The sequence below is a fragment of the Vidua macroura genome, chromosome 5 (genome assembly GCF_024509145.1).
Source record: "Vidua macroura isolate BioBank_ID:100142 chromosome 5, ASM2450914v1, whole genome shotgun sequence".
NCBI classification, from domain to species: domain Eukaryota; kingdom Metazoa; phylum Chordata; class Aves; order Passeriformes; family Viduidae; genus Vidua; species Vidua macroura.
In genome coordinates, this window is record NC_071575.1 from 73,491,390 (window position 1) to 73,511,732 (window position 20,343).

Genomic DNA, 20,343 nt, shown 5'->3' on the forward strand with positions numbered 1-20,343 from the left:
GTGGAGGGGATTGATAAGAGACAGACCAGTAAAATTCCCTCTCCTTTGCCCAAATACCAAAGCCATCCTCCCTGGAGCTTTGCTGGCTGGGGTGTGTGACAACGGGGCAAACATGGCTGCAGCCAAAAAGCTGGTTAATAAATAACATGCCTTCCTAAATTCTGGGATTTAGAAGTGTCTGAAGGTCCCATTAATAAATATCCAGCTGGGAAGTGTGTTAAAATCAGAATTTTTACCCAGTTTGGGATCTGCTCTCACCGACATTTGGGAGTGGGACAAGACCACTGGGGAGGGGAAATGTCTGTCAGTGCTGTCTGAGCAGAGAAACCCTAAATGTCCACAGTGTGGGCAAAACCAGCAGGTTTGGGGGACTGGGGAGGGCAAGACAAGAAAACAGGAATTGGGAGTGGCTTTTGCCTTTTGCTAAATAGAGGGAGAGAAGAGGATCCAGCTGCAACATGTCAATGGCTTTAAAAGACTGAGAAACTGGAAGAACTAAAAAAAGAAACAATGGGAATGGTGCGAGGTGTGAAAAAAGGGGATTCGTGAGGGACTTGGAGCTCAGAATCCTTCAGCTCCTCCGGAACGGCAGGAAAAGGGATTTCCACGAGCACTTCCGTAAGGAAATGCAATAAATCACTCCCAGAGCAGCAGAGAGCTCCGGCTCAGCTAACATGAGAAAAAGCAGCTGTGGAGTCAAAAGGTGGGTGGGTCAAATGGGATTTGCTTCCCCAGGAACGGTCAGGCCAGGCTGTGGGGGAAGAGGTGACTCCTCCCCTGCCATGGGGAAAGCTGATGGAGAGCACAGGAAGAGTCTCCAATTCCCCTCAGCCCTCCTGGTGTTGGTGGGCATTGCTGGGCCATGGCCAGGATTCCGGGAGCTGCTCCGTGTCCCTGGGATTGGGCACGAGTGTCCACCCCACAGCCTCCCGATGCCCACCTCCAAAATGTATTTTATTCAAAAAAACCCCTCACATTTCAACTTCCTAAAGCATTTTTGTTTTTAAAAAACCAAAATTACCCTCAAACCAATTTTTTTAATTTTAAAACCCCATCTAAACTCCCTTAACTTACATTTTAATAAAAATTTAAACATTTCAACCTTCGTGAGCCACCCTTTGTTCAAAAAACCGTCTCAACCCCCGAGATGTATTTTGTTAATAAGATAAAAAATCTCATGCTTTACAGTGTCTGTTCCCCATATCTGGGACTATTTTGCTCTCAAGACTGTGTGATTCCAGCACCGAGGGAGATTTAACGAGGGGAAAAACACAGTGGGAGGTTTTCCAAGGAATTCTGGGCTGCGCTTTTTCAGCCCGTGACTTCACTTGTGGGGCCGTGTCCGAGTGTCAGTCCTGGCAGCGCTCCCGGCGGGGCCGAGGGTGGGAATTATCTCACTGACTGTAAATATCTGCGGGAGCCTCTGCCCGGCTCGGCTCCCTGGGACGGGAGAGCCGCAGCCCCAGGATGCTCCCGCTGCCCTAATTTAGGCATTTCTGCAGGATGGGATGAATCACGGCGCTGGAAGCGCTGGTTTCCCCGCGGCGGCTCCGCGGGAGCTGGGCAGCCGCGGCCGCAGGGATGGTCCGGCGGGCTGGGCGCTGACCTCAGCCCGCTGATGTGTCACGGAGCAGAGGCAGCGCGGGGGAAATAGAGCCTGACGCTGCTGGGAGCCCGTAAAGCGGGATTTGGGTCCTGGGAGACATTCCCTGCCGATGGGGTCACACCTTGTGCAGGGAGCCTTGGACATCAGAGCGAGGTGTATTTATAGCCGGGCCGTCACTTCGGACGTGGAGCCCTGGGGCTATTTTGGGATCGATGTGGTCATGGCTTGGGGCACGTCTGGAGTGTGGCTGGGACCTGTGTGGAGAGAGGGGCCGGAATGTATCCAGGGAACGGAGCTGGGAAGGGAATGAAGCCCCAGGAGAGGCCGAGGGAGCTGGGAAGGGGCTGAGCCTGGAGCAAAGGAGGCTCAGGGGGGACCTTGTGGCTCTGCACAAGTCCCTGGCAGGAGGGGACAGCCGGGGGGGTGGGGCTGTGCTCCAGGGAACAGGGACAGGAGGAGAGGGAACGGCCTCAGGCTGGGCCAGGGGAGGCTCGGGATGGGTTTTGGGGAAATTCCTTCCTGGAAAGGGCTGTGCAGTCCTGGCACAGGGCTGGAGTCCCCATCCCTGGAGGGATTCCAGAGCTGTGTGGATGTGGCACCTGGGGACAGGTCAGTGGTGGCCTTGGCAGTGCTGGGGAATCTCAGTGGTCATGGAGGCTTTTCCAACCAAAATCAGCTGGAAGCTGGCAAAAGTTATCCCAGTTTTCAAGATGGCCCAGAGGCACAAGCTGCAAGCATCAGGCCTGTTGGTGCCCTTACAACCTTGGAATGGATTCCTCTGGGAGTTATTGAGAAGGCTGCAGCCACCAGAGAACATCGTGATTGCCAAACCTCCTTACTTTGTACCACAAGGTCCTCCTGAGCTGATCCAGGGAAGCCAGAAAAAATAATTTTGCATCTCAGTAAAGCTTTTCCAGAATCTCAGAATCATTGAGCTTGGAAAAGCCCTCCCAGCCCATCCAGTCCAAGCTGTGCCTGACCCCCACCTGTCCCCAGCCCAGAGCCCTGAGTGCCACCTCCAGGAATTCCTTGGACACCTCCAGGAATGGGGGCTCCAAAGCTCCCTGGGCAGCCCCTGCCGAGGCCTGACCCCCTTTCCACGGGGAAATTCCTGCTGATATCCAACCTCACCTCCCCTGGCCCAGCCTGAGGCCGTTCCCTCTCCTCCTGTCCCTGTTCCCTGGAGCACAGCCCGACCCCCCCGGCTGTCCCCTCCTGCCAGGGACTTGTGCAGAGCCACAAGGTCCCCCCTGAGCCTCCTTTGCTCCAGGCTGAGCCCCTTCCCAGCTCCCTCAGCCTCTCCTGGGGCTCCAGCCCCTTCCCAGCTCCCTCGGCCTCTCCTGGGGCTCCGCAGCCTTAACATCTCCCTTGAGATGTTTCAGTTCTGTCTCTCTCCAGATCTTTCTGGACAAAGTGCCCAGCCCAGCTGGATAAACACCTCAGAACCCAGGGAACGGCTGGAGCTGTGCCAGGGGAGGGATAGGATGGACATCAGGAAAGGCTCTTTTCCAAGGGTGCTGGGCACTGCCCAGGCTCCCCAGGGAATGGGCACGGCCCCAGAGCTCCAGGAGCATTTGGACACTGCTGCCAGGGATGCCCAGGCTGGGATCACTGGTGATAGGAAAGGTGTTTCCAAACAATTCCACAGGTGAGGCTCTGGGTGCTGATGTCTTTGAAGTGGGGCTGAACGCCTGTGGCGGGTTTGTCCCAGAGCCCAGACACCCCGACCCCTGAAATGGACACGGGTCGGCACAAGGCCGAGCTGCTGGACTCTGGGGGAAGGTGCCAGGGCCAAGGGGGATGTGAGGCAGGCTCCACCTTCCCGGCACCTCAGCCACGGGGACGGGAGGAGGGAACGTTCAGTTTGGGATGAAAGGAGGCTGCGCTCCCCGAAACCCCAAGAGAGAAAGCCCAGTGGGCTGTGCCCTGCTGGACACTCTGCCTTCACTCGAGCAGAGCTGCAGGACTGCTCCGTGCCCTCTGTGACTGCTCCGTGACTGCTCCGTGTGCTCCGTGACTGCTCCGTGTGCTCCGTGACTGCTCCGTGCCCTCTGTGACTGCTCCGTGACTGCTCTGTGACTGCTCCGTGTGCTCTGTGACTGCTCTGTGACTGCTCCGTGACTGCTCCGTGTGCTCTGTGACTGCTCCGTGACTGCTCCGTGTGCTCTGTGACTGCTCTGTGACTGCTCCGTGCCCTCCGTGACTGCTCCGTGTGCTCTGTGACTGCTCCGTGACTGCTCCGTGACTGCTCTGTGACTGCTCCATGTGCTCCATGACTGCTCTGTGACTGCTCCGTGCCCTCCGTGACTGCTCCGTGTGCTCTGTGACTGCTCCGTGACTGCTCCGTGTGCTCTGTGACTGCTCTGTGACTGCTCCGTGACTGCTCTGTGACTGCTCCATGTGCTCCATGACTGCTCTGTGACTGCTCCGTGCCCTCCGTGACTGCTCCGTGTGCTCTGTGACTGCTCCGTGACTGCTCCGTGTGCTCTGTGACTGCTCCGTGACTGCTCCGTGACTGCTCTGTGACTGCTCCGTGACTGCTCTGTGACTGCTCCGTGCCCGCTCTGTGACTGCTCCATGCCCTCTGTGACTGCTCCATGTGCTCCGTGACTGCTCCGTGACTGCTCCGTGACTGCTCCGTGACTGTTCTGCCTCCTCTGTGGACGCCGCTTTCCGCAGTGGGGTTTTCCCTGCGCTGGGGTCTGTGTAGGGCTGGTAGCTGGATTGGTGACCCCTGCGGGTCCAGCTCAGGGGGTCTCTGGGTGGGCTCCTGTCGCTCAGTCTGTGGCTCTGTGGCAGTCCGGGCCCTCCGCTGGGCCACGCTCACCTGCTGGGAAAGGCTGGGAGTGACCAGGGGTGACCAGGCGGTGACCAGGGGGTGACTGGGCGGTGACCAGAGGTGACCAGGCAGTGACCAGGGGGTGACCAGGCAGTGACCAGAGGTGACCGAGGGGTGACCAGAGGTGACCAGGCAGTAACCAGGCAGTGACCAGGCGGTGACCAGGGGTGACCAGGGGGTGACCAGGGGGGGACACTCAGCCCCACTGCCCCAGCCCCCCCTCGGCTTTCCCGCCTTTCCCACACACGTGACTCTGCCTTTCCCGCATGCGCGTGCGCAGTGCGGCGCGGTATGCCCCGGTGGGCGGGGCCGGCGGTCGGCGCGCGCCTGAGGACGTGGCGCTTTCCAGCCAATCAGCGCCCGCGTACCCGTCAGGGTGGGCGGGGCCGGAGGGAGCGGGGCCGGAGGAGGGCGCTGGGGGCGGGGCGCGAGGCGGGGGCGGGCAGAGGGGCGGAGTGGCGGCAGAAGAGACCAATCGAAACGCGCATCGGCGCGGAGGAGGAGGCGTGGCTTGCCCGTGATTGGTGGGCGGGGAGGGCGCGCGGGGGGCCGTGCGGCGTGGCGCGGCGCCGACTTCCGGTGCGTGGAGCGGCGGCGGCGGCGGCGGCGGTGGGGACGGTGAGGGACGGGCAGGGACCGCGATGGGCACCGGGGCCGGGGCCGGGTTTTGGGGCGCGGGAAGCGGCGGGAGCGGCTCTGCGGGGTCGCTGCGCTGTGGCGGTAGCGCGGCGGCGGCAGCGCCGGGCCCGGTCTCCATGGGAACGGGCGGGAGCGGCGGCGCCGCCGCGTCCGCGACTCCTGCGGCCCGTCCCCCTGCGCGGTGCTGCGTCCCAGGGCCGCCCGTGAGCGGGCCCAGGGCGGCTGGGCTGGGCCGGTCGGGACCGCCGTTCCCGAGGACGGAGCCCCGTCCGCATCTCGCGACCCGGGCGGGACCGGCCCGGGGAATCCATCGGCATCCCCGGGGCGTGCGCCGGGAGAACGGGCTGTGGGACCCCCGGGACACCAGGATAACGGGCTGTGGGACCCCCGGGACACCAGGATAACGGGCTGTGGGACCCGCGGTGCTGCCCTGCACGGGGACTCTGGCCCGGGGAGGTGCCGCCCCAAACCCGTGCTCCTGTCCCGCAGCTCTCAGTGCCCCCAGAACTCTGGGGCTGGTCTGGGCCGGGACCAGCCGGTTTCTACCCCGGGATTGGTTTTGGCTCCCGATGTCTCTCCACATCCATTCATCCTTCTCAGGGCCGGGATTCCCCTCACGCCTGCTGTGCCCCTGGGGTGGCACCGCGGGGTCCCAGTTAATTGTTCCCTGGCTGCTCCGATGGGATCCGTTCCCTAAAAAGCTGAAACAGAGGCTGATTCCCAAACCAGAACAAATTGTGTTGCCTGTGGGGGGTTTTATGGGATCCTGTTGGCCTCCCACGTAGGAAATGTGTGTCCGGAGGGGCTTCTTCCCATCAGTTTCCTCTAAATGTTGCCACAGTTCCAAGCCCAGTGCAGGATCCTGAATTCCTCTGTCAGCAAACCCAATGGGAATTCTGGGTTCCTCCATCAACAGCCCATCAAACCCACCTGAAATCCCGAGTTTCTCCATCAGTGTCCTTGGAATCTCAAGGTCCTCCATCAGTATCCCACCTAGCCCCTCTGGAATTCCGAGTTCCTCCCCAGCTGAGGGTCTGGACCCCCACATCTTCCCACCACTGGCTCCTGCTCCCGACTTCCCTGCAGTTCACCCAGAGACCCTTTACTGGGAGGGAAGGGATCCACTGCCAAAGGCAGTGCTGGGAGGAGAGGGGCTCTGCTTTCCCTCGGATTGGGATCCACAGGGAATCCAGGGCCCATCCCCTTGGTCAGCAGGAGCTGCTGATGATGCCAAGTTTTCCTGGAGAATTATTTATGGATAACCGTGGGTTTGTGGGTTTTGGTCTCTCTGATCACCTTTCCTGGCCCCCGGCACTGCCCGGATCCGGCTGGAGCTTGGATTGTCCCTCTTTGATCACTTCCAAGTGCCTCCCGGGCCCTGTGTGGACACTGGCAGATAAAATCGGGCTGTTTGACCCGTTCCAGGTCACTCTGTGCTCCAGGCTGGGCTGATCCTGGGATCAGCACGCAGCTGGGCAGGCCCTGGCCGCTGGGATGTGCCCAGGGGGGCAGGAGTCAGCTCCTGGGGACGGGGATATCCAGGGATACCAGGAGTCAGCTCCTGGGGACGGGGATATCCAGGGATACCAGGAGTCAGCTCCTGGGGACGGGGATATCCAGGGATACCAGGAGTCAGCTCCTGGGGACGGGGATATCCAGGGGGAACAGGAGTCAGCTCCTGGGGACGGGGATATCCAGGGATACCAGGAGTCAGCTCCTGGGGACAGGGATATCCCGGGGGAGCAGGAGTTGGCTCCTTGGGATGGGGATAGCCAGAGCTCCACGTACACCTGGCACTGGCTTTTCCTCCTGGAAGGTTTCTCCTCCCCAGAAACACTAAAAAAGTGACTTTTATTCTTCATAACGCAAATCCCCTCACCATGCCCCCTCCTTCCCCACTTCCAAGGAATTGAAGTTTGTGGATCTTCTGTGTCTGATAAATCCTCATTCAAAAAAAGGAAGGAAAGGGCTTTTCCGTGTCCTTTCCCCCATGTTCTGCCACCAGTGTCTTGGTTTGACACGGGACCAATCCCAGGTCACTCCTGGTCACTCCTGGGTCACTCCTGGGGCAGAACTCCTTGGTGTGAGTTCAGGTTAAAGGGCTGAGGTTCAGGCTGAAGGGGAATACCTGGATTTTAAACCACAGACTTAAAGAGATACAGAATGGCAATACCTGGGTTTACATTTATATTTAAGAGCTCTGGATGGGGAAGACCTGGATGTAAATTTAAAGGGGTAAGGATGGGAAATATCTTGGGTTTAAATTTAGGTTAAAGCAATAAGGATGGGGAATGTATTGAATTAAATTTGCATTTAAGAGCTCTGGGTGGTGAATATCTGGATTAAATTTAGAGTGAAAGAGTTAAAATCATAAATATCTTGATTACAATTTAAGGCTAAATACATCAGGATGATGAATACCTGGAGTGAAATTTAAAGAGATCAGGGTGGGGAACACCCCGATCTATGATGGGATCTAAGTTGGGATCTCAGTGACAAGCATGGGGAGCACCTGAGTTTCTGTTGGGCTTTAAAGGGACGAGCCTCTGGAATGCTTCCAGAGGATCCCAGGCACATGTGGGTGGTTTGGTCAGGCGGGTCCCAGCGCGGGGGGATCGGGTCTGTGGGGGAGGATTCACCTGCAGCGGGTCTGGGGGAGCACCAGGGCTTGGGGGGGGAGAGCAGGGGGGTGTGTGCACGTCCTCCACATTCCTCGCATCTGGATCCACTTCCTTCCTTCCTTCCTTCCCGCCAGGACCCCTTTCCCCACCCCTGGATCCCTTCCCAGCCCAGCTGCTGCTCTGAGGGGCTCTGGGATGGGGTCGGGAGCAGCTCCGGGGAAACGGGACCTTGCCCACGTGCACAGGGACTGGAAATTCCCTGTGCCCCGATAATCTCTGTTAATTAATCCCTGTGCCCCGATAATCTGTGTTAATTAGTTACCGTGCCCTGATAATCTGTGTTAATTTATCCCTGTGCCCTGATAATCCGTGTCAGTGAATCACTTTTGCCCAGATAACCCATATTAGTTCATTACAGTGCCCTGATAATTAGGATCAATTAATAAATCTGACCTAAGAATATGCAGGAATTCATCCTTTTCCCGCATAATTTGCATTTATTAGTCATTTGTGCCCACACAAATCTGCACTAATTCTCCATTTTCCTGAATAATGTGCAGTAATTCCCCATTTTTCCCAGACAGTCTGCATTAAATCATCATCTTGCCCAGACAACTCGTATTTATCATTTCATCCAGATCACCTGGATTAATTGATCATTTCTGCTCCCATAATCTGTATTATTGTTAATCTGTTTTTTCCCCAATAACATGTCCTAATCCCCCATTTTTCCAAGATAACTGGCCTTAAACCCTATTCTTCCCAAGTGACCTGCCTTAATCCCCATTTTTCCTCAACAGCATGCCCTATTGCTGTCCCTCCCTGTTCTGGCCCTGGTGCTGCCTGGTGCCCGTTGCGATGTCCCCGGCCCATCGTGGTGTCCCCGTCCCACTGCGGTGTCCCTGTCCCGCTGTCCCTGACCCACAGCGCTGTCCCTGTCTTGCTGTCCCCATCCCACCGCAGTGTCCCTGTCCCAGGGCAGTGTCCCTATCCCACGGCAGTGTCCCTGTCCCACAGCAGTGTCCCTGTCCCAGGGCAGTGTCCCTATCCCACGGCAGTGTCCCTGTCCCACAGCAGTGTCCCTGTCCCAGTGTCCCTGTCCCACCACAGTGTCCCTGTCCCACCACAGTGTCCCTGTCCCACCACAGTGTCCCTGTCCCACAGCAATGTCCCCGTCCCACGCGGTGTCCCTGTCCCATGGCAGTGTCTCCGTCCCACGGCAATGTCCCCGTCCCACGGCGGTGTCCCTGTCCCAGTGTCTCCATCCCACGGCAGTGTCCCTGTCCCACAGCAATGTCCCCATCCCACAGCACTGTCCCTGTCCCACGGCGGTGTCCCTGTCCCACAGCAGTGTCCCCATCCCACGGCGGTGTCCCTGTCCCACGGCAGTGTCTCTATCCCATGGTAGTGTCCCTATCCCATGGCAGTGTCCCTGTCTCACCACAGTGTCCCTGTCCCACAGCAGTATCCCTGTCCCACAGCAGTGTCCCTGTCCCAGTGTCCCTGTCCCACAGCAGTGTCCCTGTCCCAGTGTCCCTGTCCCACCACAGTGTCCCTGTCCCACGGCGGTGTCCCTGTCCCACAGCAGTGTCCCTGTCCCACGGCGGTGTCCCTGTCCCACGGCAATGTCCCTGTCCCACAGCAGTGTCCCTGTCCCATGGCAGTGTCCCTGTCCCAGGCAGTGTCCCTGTCCCACGGCGGTGTCCCTGTCCCATGGTGGTGTCCCTGTCCCAGTGTCCCTGTCCCACGGCAGTGTCCCTGTCCCACAGCAGTGTCCCTGTGCCAGTGTCCCTGTCCCACAGCAGTGTGCCTGTCCCAGTGTCCCTGTCCCACTGTCACTGTCCCACGGCAGTGTCCCTGTGCCAGTGTCCCTGTCCCATGGTGGTATCCCTGTGCCAGTGTCCCTGTGCCAGTGTCCCTGTCCCAGTGTCCCTGTCCCACAGCAGTGTCCCTGTCCCAGTGTCCCTGTCCCACGGCAGTGTCCCTGTCCCACAGCAGTGTCCCTGTCCCCATGTCTCCGTCCCACGGCAGTGTCCCTGTCCCACAGCAGTGTCCCTGTCCCAGTGTCCCTGTCCCACGGCAGTGTCCCTGTCCCAGTGTCTCCGTCCCACGGCAATGTCCCCGTCCCACAGCAGTGTCCCTGTCCCATGGCAGTGTCCCTGTCCCATGGCAGTGTCTCCGTCCCACAGCAGTGTCCCTGTCCCACGGCAATGTCCCCGTCCCACAGCGGTGTCCCTGTCCCAGTGTCCCTGTCCCACAGCGGTGTCCCTGTCCCACAGCAGTGTCCCTGTCCTAGTGTCCCTGTCCCACGGCAGTGTCCCTGTCCCACAGCAGTGTCCCTGTCCTAGTGTCCCTGTCCCATGGCAGTGTCTCCGTCCCACGGCAATGTCCCTGTCCCACAGCAGTGTCCCTGTCCCAGTGTCCCTGTCCCATGGCGGTGTCCCTGTCCCACAGCGGTGTCCCTGTCCCACGGCGGTGTCCCTGTCCCACAGCAGTGTCCCTGTCCCAGTGTCCCTGTCCCACGGCAGTGTCCCTGTCCCACAGCAGTGTCCCTGTCCCCGCAGGCCCGGCACGATGCGGTTCCCGCGGCTCCTGCTGTGCCTGGGCGTGTGGGCGCTGTGCGGCTCGGCCAAGCCCACGGAGCGCAAGGAGCGGGTGGTGCGGGAGGCCCCGCTCAGCGCCCGCGAGCACGACGACGCCCAGAGCTTCGACTACGACCACGACGCCTTCCTGGGCGCCGACGAGGCCAAGAGCTTCGACCAGCTCACGCCGGAGGAGAGCAAGGAGCGCCTGGGGTAAGGACAGCTTCCCGACCCTTCCCAGAGCGGGAATGCAGCCACACGTGCACCGCTCCCCCTGCGGGAGGCCCCGCTCCCAGCCTAGGAATTCATGCCCGGCACCAGGCATTCCCCAAAAAAGTCACCGGAGCCATTTCCTGTGCCAGGCATTCCCCGAAAGTCCAGGGCAGGGGAGGAGGGGGTGGTCTGTGCTGTGCCGTGCTCGCTCCATGTGCTCTGGGTGCCTCTGGAGCCCCTGGGGTCACTGGTATTTCTCAGCTGGAAGTTGGTTGGGAGTTGGGACAACAGAGCCTGTATGGAGATTCCCCTCCGGCGTCTCTGCTGGGACCCCACGATGGCCGTGCTTCTCCTGGGATCTGGCCGTGCTTCCCCTGGGATCTGGCCATGCCTGCCCTGGGATCTGCCCTGGGATGGTTCTGGGAGCAGTGCAGGGCCGGGTGCCTCCGCAGCAGCTGCTGCCGCAGTTGTTCTGGGGCTCGGGGTGGCTCAGACCTGGGAACTGCAGCCTCCAGCAGGGCCGGGGGGGCTGGGGGACAGAGGCTCCCTGGGGAGCTCGGGACACTTCTCAGGATGTCCAGTCATCTTGGAACTGGATGCCTTTGGCTGGGTTTTCATGGAATGGTTTGTGTGGGAAGGGAGCTCAGAGCCCCTGCAGTGCCACCCCTGCCATGGCAGGGACACCTCCCACTGTCCCAGGCTGCTCCAGCCCCAGTGCCCAGCCTGGCCTTGGGCACTGCCGGGGATGCAGGAGCAGCCCCAGCTGCTCTGGGCACCCTGTGCCAGGGCCTGCCCACCCTCCTAGCCAAAAATTCCTTCCCAGTATCCCACCTGAATCTCTCCTTTTTTATTCAGACTTTGATTTTTTCCAGCCAAGCATCCCAACCCTGCTGCTGCTGGAGGAGCCACTACCACAGCCCATGGTGAATTTTGGGCTGTTTTTTGGAAATGGTGCTCCCTGATGGGAAAGAAAAGCTCAACCACGTGTGGGTGCTGGGGTCACTTCCAGAGTGAGCAAATTCCCACAGCGGGATGTGCAGGGCAGGGGGTGCCAGGTGCAGGTGCCCGGATGGGTGCCATCCATCCCTATGGATTGTCCAGGCCCCCAGCAGGAAGGAGGTGCTGGCCTCTCCCCCAGCACTTCTTAGCCGGAGGGGATTTCCTCCCTCCAGGGACAATTTAAACTGGAAAACCCCATGGTCCCTTGGAGCCAGGCCCTGGTCGCTCCATAAGCTCCAAAATATAGGATCCGGAGGCATTTTGCCTCCTGGCACAATCAGAGCGTGCCTCGATGCCCCTGCAGCAGCGTCAGATCCGAGGGAAGCTGGGCCTCCCCCGGCCTCTCCCGATCCCAGGGCTGTGATCCCAGAGCTCCGTCACGGCTCAATCCCATTGTTCTGCCGAGTTACCGCCGGAACGCCTTTCCATCAGGGATTTACCGCACAAACAGCCCCAGACCTGTCCGCAGGGGCCATCCCGAGCTGGAGGTGCTTTGATAAGCCCTTATCGCGGGCTGGTTCAGTGAGCTCTGTCCTTCAGCGGGGCTGTGCTGCAGCAAGGGCCGCTTTTCCTGCCAGAGCGCCGGCTCCGCTGCCCTCGCTGCCTTTCGGGGCTTTGGGCGCGCTGCCCGCCGGCCCCGCTGTGTCCCGGCGGCTGTGCCGTTCCCTGGCAGCGGCGCCGGGCACGCCGATCCCTGGGAGCGGCGAGTGGGAACGGCGAGCAGCTGCCGGCCCTTCCCCAACATCTGCTGCCCGCCCGGGCAGGGGGGCAGGACGGGGCTTTGGGAAAGTGGAAGGGTTTGGTGGCTGCTGCCCTGGGAAAGCAGCCGGGAGCAGCTGGTGCCAGCCCCCGGAGCAGGGTGGGGAGGAGGTTTGGGAGCTTCCTGAGCACTCGGAGAGCCTGGAGAGGGTTTGGCTTCCCTGGGAAGCTGTTTCCTAGTTAACCCCATAGAAACTGCCCTGGAAAAACGGCCGGGCCATCAACCCCTGCTGGCTCTGGTCCTCCATTCTAGGGATTTTCCCTAATAAATCCCATTGCCGGTGGTGTACCTTCTTGGGAGAGGGAAACACAGAATGTTTTCTCTGCAATAGGAAGGATTTGACAGATTTATTTGTGGTTTATATACCTACATGGACAAATGTTTAATATCCATGTGATACTTTACATACTTCTATGCAGAATCTTAAAATATTGATTGACTTGTTATATACTTATATGGAAAATTCTGAACGTTTATGTGACATTTTGCATATTGCTGTGTTTGATCAGAAATATTGGAAGAGATGCTTTGCACATTGATATATAAAATTCTTAATATTTCTCTAATATTTTACATATTTCTGCATAAATTTGGGCACTATTGGTGAGCTATTTTTTATATTTACATATTTATTTTATCTATTTCTCTTTAAAATCACTCAGGTCTCCAAGCCCTGCCCACTGCCCCCACTCTGGCCTCTCACTGCCAGAACTAAATTCCGCATTTTCCTCTTGTTCTTCTAGTCTCTCTCCAGCTTCTCATTGCCAGGAACATCCTTTGTGCCACAGAGGAATTCCTGGTTTTCCTAGACCAAGGCAATTCTGAAACACGGAAACCTGGGTGTGAGCATGGGTGGCTCCGGTGCCCAGCTTTCCCTTTGCGTCAGTGTTTTTGGAATTGAAAGTCCTAGTGGTGATCTAAAATTTAAAATTCTGTGTTTTCCACCTGTCTTCTAAAATTCCTCAGATACCTGGGCTGGAGCTCAGGATTCCTGAACTGTTTTCTGTTAAACCTTCACGTTAAAGGAAAAAGCCAGGATCCCGCTTCACCAGACAAAGGATTTTGGGACCGTTATCCCCGATTTTCATCCAAGGAGCCCAAAACTTCCCCAGCACAGAGCTGGGTGTTGTCTGGGGAGCGAACACTGCGGATCAAGCAGCCCCCACCCCCCGGCTCCATCTGCCCCTGGATCCTGCATTCCTGCCGGCCTTTCCTACAGCTGCTGCTAAAAATAACGGAGGCACGCGGCTCTGGGGCTGCGGCTCCGGTGTCTGCCCCGGGCAGCGGGCGGGACCGGCCCGGCACCGGGGCTGCTCTGCTCCGCGGGGCTTGGGCGGCTCCGATTCCTCCCGCAGAGCCAAACTTCCCGGGTTTAGCAGAAATTCGCATCCGTGCTCCTCGCCCGGCGCCGGCGAGGCGGGAGGCCGTGCAGATGGAGCTTTCCTAAGATTTAACAGGGAAGGTTTTCCCCTAAAATTCATAATTCCTGAAGGAACCAAAACTTGAGCGGTTCAAGAGTGGCCAAGCTGGTGATTTCCATGTCTGAGCCAGTGTTTCCTGTGTCCAGAACAGTTCTGGCAGCTGACCTTGCTTTTCGGCAGCTAACCCAAATGTTGGTTTTAAAGATAAACTTCTCAAGTGGTTGAATTTGCAAATTCTATAACCACCTCAAACTTTCTCCTGGCATCACCAGGAGAGGCAGAGCCAATATTCCCATTTTTAATATAAATACGGGTCTGTACTCATCACCTGCACTGCCTTGGTCAAAGGACACATGGATGGGTCTTTCCCAGGGGCTTAAAAGGAAGTTTTTCCCCTAAAACTCATAATTTCTGAAGAAACCAAAACCTGAGTGGTCCAAAAGTGGCCGAGCCAGGGATTTTCATGTCTGAGCCAAAGTTTTGGCAGCTGAACCATATGCTGGTTTTAAGGATAAACTCTCCAAATGGTTGAATTCCCAAATTCTGTAATGACCTCAACTTGCCCCCTCTGCCCCTTCCCATTCCCTCCCTGCTAACCCCTCATTTTTTTTAACTTCTGCTGCATTTCTCTGTGTTTCCCACAGGAAGATTGTAGGGAAGATAGATGCGGATGGAGACGGGTTTGTGACAGTGGAGGAGCTGAAGGCCTGGATCAAGTTTGCCCAAAAGCGCTGGATTTATGAGGATGTGGAGCGCCAGTGGAAGGGCCATGACCTCAATGAGGATGGACTTGTTTCCTGGGAGGAGTATAAAAATGCCACCTATGGATATATCCTGGGTAGGTCCTGGCTCTTGGGATGAGTCTTTCCTGGAGCCAGCAGCTGGGACGTCCTGCTCTGCTTTGGGTCACCGAGGGCTGGTGGGATGGAGGCGGATCAGGGTGGGATTGTGGCACAGTGGTCAGTGGGTGGTCATGGATCAGGGTGGGATTGTGGCACAGTGGTCAGTGGGTGGTCATGGATCAGGGTGGGATTGTGGCACAGTGGTCAGTGGGTGGTCATGGATCAGGGTGGGATTGTGGCACAGTGGTCAGTGAGTGGTCATGGATCAGGGTGGGATTGTGGCACAGTGGTCAGTGAGTGGTCATGGATCAGGGTGGGATTGTGGCACAGAGGTCAGTGAGTGGTCATGGATCAGGGTGGGATTGTGGCACAGTGGTCAGTGGGTGGTCATGGATCAGGGTGGGCTCGTGGCACAGTGGTCAGTGAGTGGTCAGGGATTGGGATGGGCTCACAGAGTGGTGGTGGGTCAGATGGACACTGATCCGGGTGGGGTTGTGGTGAAGGGGGAGTTCGGGGCCTGGATTAGGAAGTTGTGGTTGAGAGTGTGGAGCTGTGCTGGGCTGGTGCTTGGCTGACCTGGGATGGATTTGTCCCCTGGGATAAGCACAGGAATATGATGTAGGATGTTCTCTTGGCATACGTGGGGCCAGCTGGAGCAGATGTCCCCAAGATGTTACACTTTAAAACCTCTAAAACTCTACAAATTGATCTCCTGGTGGCATTAGCAAAGAGAAATCCAAGAAAAAGAACCCAAAATACATGGAAATCTCCCCAATGGAAAGTTTACACACCTCACACCCTCCTTTTCCCCTCTGCAGCCACACTTGGACATTATTAATGTCCCTGGTGACAAATGCAGCTCTGGGCTGATTCCAGGTGATTTTGGGATGAATGGCATGTGGGAATAGGGCTTTCCAGCCCTTTGGAATTCCTGGCTTGTGGGGGAATTTGGGACCTGCAGGTGGAACCCACTAATCTGCGGCTGTGGAGCCACCTTGGTGTGTCCATTGCATCCTCAAACCCAAAAAACCACTAGCAGAGATTTCAGTCACTTTCCCTTGTCCTGGGAGCAGTGTTAGACCCCACAACTCAGGGATTTTGGGACACTTGCTGGGCCAGCAGTGTGGCATGGCTTCAGTCATCCCTGGGAGTGAGGGAAGCAACAGCACTTTTGGGGTTAAAACCTTAAACCCTCAAGCCCTGTGCCAGCTCTGGCCTCCAGCACTGTAGACTGGCCCGGGTGGAGGAGCTGCAGCTCTGGAGTGTCGAATCCACTCTAATTTCCTAAATATTGCCAAAAATAGTCAAACTGTTCTGCGGGATGTGCAGAGGGGGAGCCGCTGCACAGGAGGCTCATCCATCTCCCTTGGGATCAGGGAGGATCTGGATTTGCTGTGCTGGTGGCCAGGGAAGGCCCCATGACACCCCTGGGCTGGGGCAGCACCTCCCAAACCTCCCTTTGCCATGGGTTCCTGGGGTCTGGGCTAATCTGCCTGTGTAAATCCAGCCTGGAAGGGGGCAGACAGGTCCTGGGAGGGGTTTGAGCACTCTTTGAGGAATCTGGCGTGGCATTTAGGACCTGCAGGTGTTGGATAGAGAAAAGTATGAACATCCACGAGGAAAAGCCTTAACGAGAGAACCCTGAATTAACAGAGCTCCCTTAATGAGCTCAAGGAGGAGCTCCCTCCTGCAGTGGAGGTTCCAAGGCTGGAGCGGTGCTGGAGGCCGCGTGCCCTTGGCAGGCCCCGGAGGAGCCTCCACTCCTGCTGCTCCCACATACTTGTGTCCTTACGGAGTGCCGGGAGGATCCTGCCTCACGCTCTGGCTCTGGCTCCTCTCGGCAGGAATTACTTTTCCACAGCTCCTTGCTGCTAAAATGTTCCCCTATCTTCTCCTCGCTCCCCTCCCTGGCCAGACTGGGGCTGGAATGCCCCTGGAAGTGCCTCCTGAGTGTTGACCCGTGGCCAAGGGATGCATGGGGCCAGGCATTGCCCTCAGTTGCTCTGGAGGGTCCAGAATGTGGTGTTTTGTCAGCAAAATGAGGTGCTGGGAGTGGTTTTATTAATTAATTAATTACACACCAGGATGAGTCACCGTGTGGCCCCCAGAAGTGTCATGGAGCAGCGTGGGGTTCTGCTGGGGGGAGTCCTGGGAAGCAGGGAATATCGAGTGATAAACGACCAAGAGCTTAATCTGAGACTGGAAATTCCTTTGAAACTCCCTTCAAAATCAGAATATTATCATCATCATCACCACTCCTCTTTTTGTTAATTCCTCAATCCCATGGTGGGATCCAAAACCAGGACACAAGATGTTGGGTTGAGTTTGTGGCTTTGCTGCCATACTCTGAGCAAAACCCTGGCTCTGTCTGCTCTGTCTGCTTCCCCTCCCTCTGCTCCCCCAAACCTCTCCCAGCCCAGGACCAAGGCAGGAAGTAACTTTGGGGACTTTGGGTGGTTTAGCCCTTTTTAACCCATCTGCCCCCCACCACTCCCCCATCAAACCCATTAATTAGCTCAACAGCAATTAAGGAATCATCTATTAATGGCGCTGGTCCTGAAGGTTTCCTTGTTCGGGGCTATGCTGCTTCTCATAACCTTGGGAACAGAATGTGGAATTTGGGGTTCATTCTGCCCTAGAGCTGCCTTAAAGTCAAAATCTTTGGATATTTAATGGATGCTCCAGAGCTCCTTAATCCTGAGCCCCTTAATCCAGGGCTCGCCTTTTGTCCCAGGTAACAGAGCAGGGACACAAAGGCTTTTGGACCTTCTTATTAGATGGGGCCTGCCTCTGGCTTAATTTAAGCAGAGTGTGGCAGTGTCCCCGAGGATTCACATTCTCCACGGGCTGCTGGACGCTGCTGTGTCTGGAACTCCTGTCCTGCTGCTGGCGGGGCTGTGCCAAGCGGCCACGCGTGCCCCGCAGTCCCACCCGGCCGATGCCTCCTGGCCCTGCCACTGCCAGCAGCGAGTGAGATCCCCTTACACATTCCCCTCCCAAAATAGTTCATGTTGAGCCTCTGGCCGTGCTGGCCAAAGCCCCCAAGCCCTGTCTTTTGGGGCCTCTCCCTGGGAATGCCATGATCCCAGGGCTTCTGCAGCTCCTCCTTCTCCTGGGAATGGGCACAGGAGAGAAGTGGTGGCTGCAACTGAGCTTTTGTTGGCAAAGCGTCGGGAGGTTGTGCTGAGAGGGAGGAAGTTGAGTTGAGTTTGAGGTGGGGTGGAGGATGTTGAGGTTGCATTGAGGAAGTTGAGGATGAGAAGGTTATGTTCAGGAGCTTGAGTGGAGGAGGTTGAGGTTGGGTTGAGGAGATTGAAGCTGTCTTGAGGTTGAAGATGAGAGGAAGTTGAGGTTCAGTAGAGGAGGTTGAGCTTGAGCTGAGGTTGAACTGAGAATGTAGCGTTGGGTTGAGGTTGTGTGGGTGGTTACGGGGTCCTCGTCCTGCCCGAGCTGACCCAGGTGCTCCCTGTGCTCCCTCGCAGACGATCCGGACCCTGACGATGGCTTCAACTACAAGCAGATGATGGTGCGGGACGAGCGGCGCTTCAAGATGGCCGACAAGGACGGGGACCTGGCGGCCACCAAGGAGGAGTTCACGGCCTTCCTGCACCCCGAGGAGTACGACTACATGAAGGACATCGTTGTGCAGGTGGGGCCAGCACAGAAACACTTTCGGCAGCTCTGGTGGTGGGTGGTCACAGAGGGGCAGGAATTGCCCCGGGCCCGGCTCACGCTGGCATCTTCTTGCAGGAAACCATGGAGGACATTGACAAGAACGGCGATGGTTTCATTGACCTGGAGGAGTACATCGGTGAGACACCGCTCCGTGTCCTATCCCTGTCCCCTCGGTGTCCCTGTCCTGTGGGAGCCACTGCTACTGTGTCCTTCCCAGTCCTCCCCCTCACAGAATGTTCTTCTTTCTCTCAACTTCCACCTGCCCCCAGGCCTCCACTGAGGATTTTTGGGTGAAATCATGACCCAGGTGGTGCTTTGGGGTTTTAGGGAATTTAGGGATTTAGGGAACTCAAAGCTTTGGGTCAATCCTTGGGGTGGGGACAGGGCCGTGGGGCTGATCCTGATCCTGCTGTCCCCCCAGGTGACATGTACAGCCAGGACGGTGATGCTGATGAGCCTGAGTGGGTGAAGACGGAGCGGGAACAGTTCGTGGAGTTCCGGGACAAGAACAGGGATGGGAAGATGGACAAGGAGGAGACCAAGGATTGGATCCTGCCCTCGGACTACGACCACGCCGAGGCTGAGGCCCGGCACCTCGTCTATGAGTCCGACCAGGACAAGGTGGGCCAGCAGCTCTGGGGGGGTTTGGGGAGCGGGATGGGAGGAGTGGGGGAATAGCGGGATGGGGAAATAGCGGGATGTGGCGTTCCCTGCAGGACGGAAAGCTGACGCGGGAGGAGATCGTGGACAAGTCAGACCTGTTCGTGGGCAGCCAGGCCACGGACTTCGGGGAGGCGCTGGTGCGGCACGACGAGTTCTAGGCTCGACGCCGGCACCCCTTTATGGGCTCCGTCCCTCGCCGAGGCCGTTCCTGCCGCGGAGAAACCCCATCCCGGCTCCCGGGGACGGGGCTCGGGAAAGCCACACTCCCCCGGCACCTGGGGCTCATCTCGTTGTGGGTTTTCCCCGGATTTTAACGACTTTTGGGTTATTTTTGTATGTTTTGGTTTTACCACGTGTGGGAACAGCTCCCCTGGCGCGGGGGCAGCGACGGGGCTGTCCGGGGTCGCGGGGCCCGGGGGCCTGGGGGGGAGTGGGAAATTCACAGAGGGATTGGGATTGGAATTGCAGTTGGAATAAAAATTAGAATTGGAATTGGAATTAAAGCTGAAATTGAAATTAAAATTGGAATTTGAATTGGACTGAAATTTGAATTAAAAATTGAATTGGAATTAAACATTGAAATCAAAGTTGAAAATTGAGATTGAAATGGAATTGGAACCAAATAAGTGAAATTGAATTAAATGGAAACACTGATGTGAAATTGGAATGCAGAGTGAACATAGAAATGAAAATTCAAACCCAAGAAAACCCCAAAAACCGTCAGAGCAGCAGCAGGACCCAGGGGGTGACCCGGAGGTGACCCCAGGGAGATTGGACCCTCCTCCCCTGTCGCTGCCCCGTGAGACCTGGGCAAGACCCTTCTCCCCAGCCCCACTCCAAGTGCCTTGAATCCCCCAAACCTCTGGGGGAGGGCCTCATCCCACCCCGCTCTGGGACAATTCCCGAGGTTTTCTCTCTTCTGTGTTGTTTGTCTCCCTGCAGCTGCCAGAGCTGCGTGGAATTGGGCCCGGCCATCTCCAAATTTCCAGGTTTTCCCTTTAATCCTTTCCCAAAGATTTCCAAGGGCTGACCGGATCCTCCCATCTCCTCCTCCTCTTTCTACTCCTTTTCCTCCCCTCCCTAAATCCAGTGGTAAGTGGGTCGGGAATATGGCCCCGTGCAGGGCTTGGGAATCTGGGAATGCTGGGGGTGATCTAGGAATGTCGGGGTTGGTTTGGGACACCAGGGATGATTTGGGACAGTGGAAGTCATTTTTGGAACCCTGGGAAAGCCTCTGGTGCAGCTACCCAGCCCTGCAACAGCCCCTCTCCTAACATCTCCGGCTCCCATCCGTGAGGATTTGGAGCCCTGTGACAGCTCTGGACGTGGATTTTTCGCCTCCTCTGGGTTTATTCCTTGGTTTTCTCCTCGGGCTGATTGAAGGGATCCGGATCGGTTGGAACTCAATAAAACTGTTCACCCCCCCGACGGGCCGAGGGGGACGTACCCCAGTTCCCTGTGTCCCCCCAAACCAGGATCTGGG

General features: G+C 57.4%; 1 protein-coding gene across 2 annotated transcripts; it reads left to right on the forward strand.

Moving 5' to 3' along the window:
* Positions 1-659: 659 nt before the first annotated feature.
* On the forward strand, positions 660-20,311 carry CALU (calumenin). Of its 2 annotated transcripts, none has more exons than XM_053977088.1 (7): positions 660-703; positions 10,270-10,500; positions 14,325-14,518; positions 18,005-18,171; positions 18,273-18,333; positions 18,619-18,818; positions 18,914-20,311. In XM_053977088.1, exons 1-7 carry the CDS (start codon positions 675-677, stop codon positions 19,016-19,018), a joined length of 987 nt encoding a protein of 328 aa, XP_053833063.1. In that variant the 5' UTR covers positions 660-674; the 3' UTR covers positions 19,019-20,311. The 2 variants fall into 2 exon arrangements, with proteins under 2 accessions (XP_053833063.1, XP_053833064.1); XM_053977089.1 differs by lacking the exon at positions 660-703 and adding an exon at positions 5,004-5,063.
* Positions 20,312-20,343: the final 32 nt, after the last annotated feature.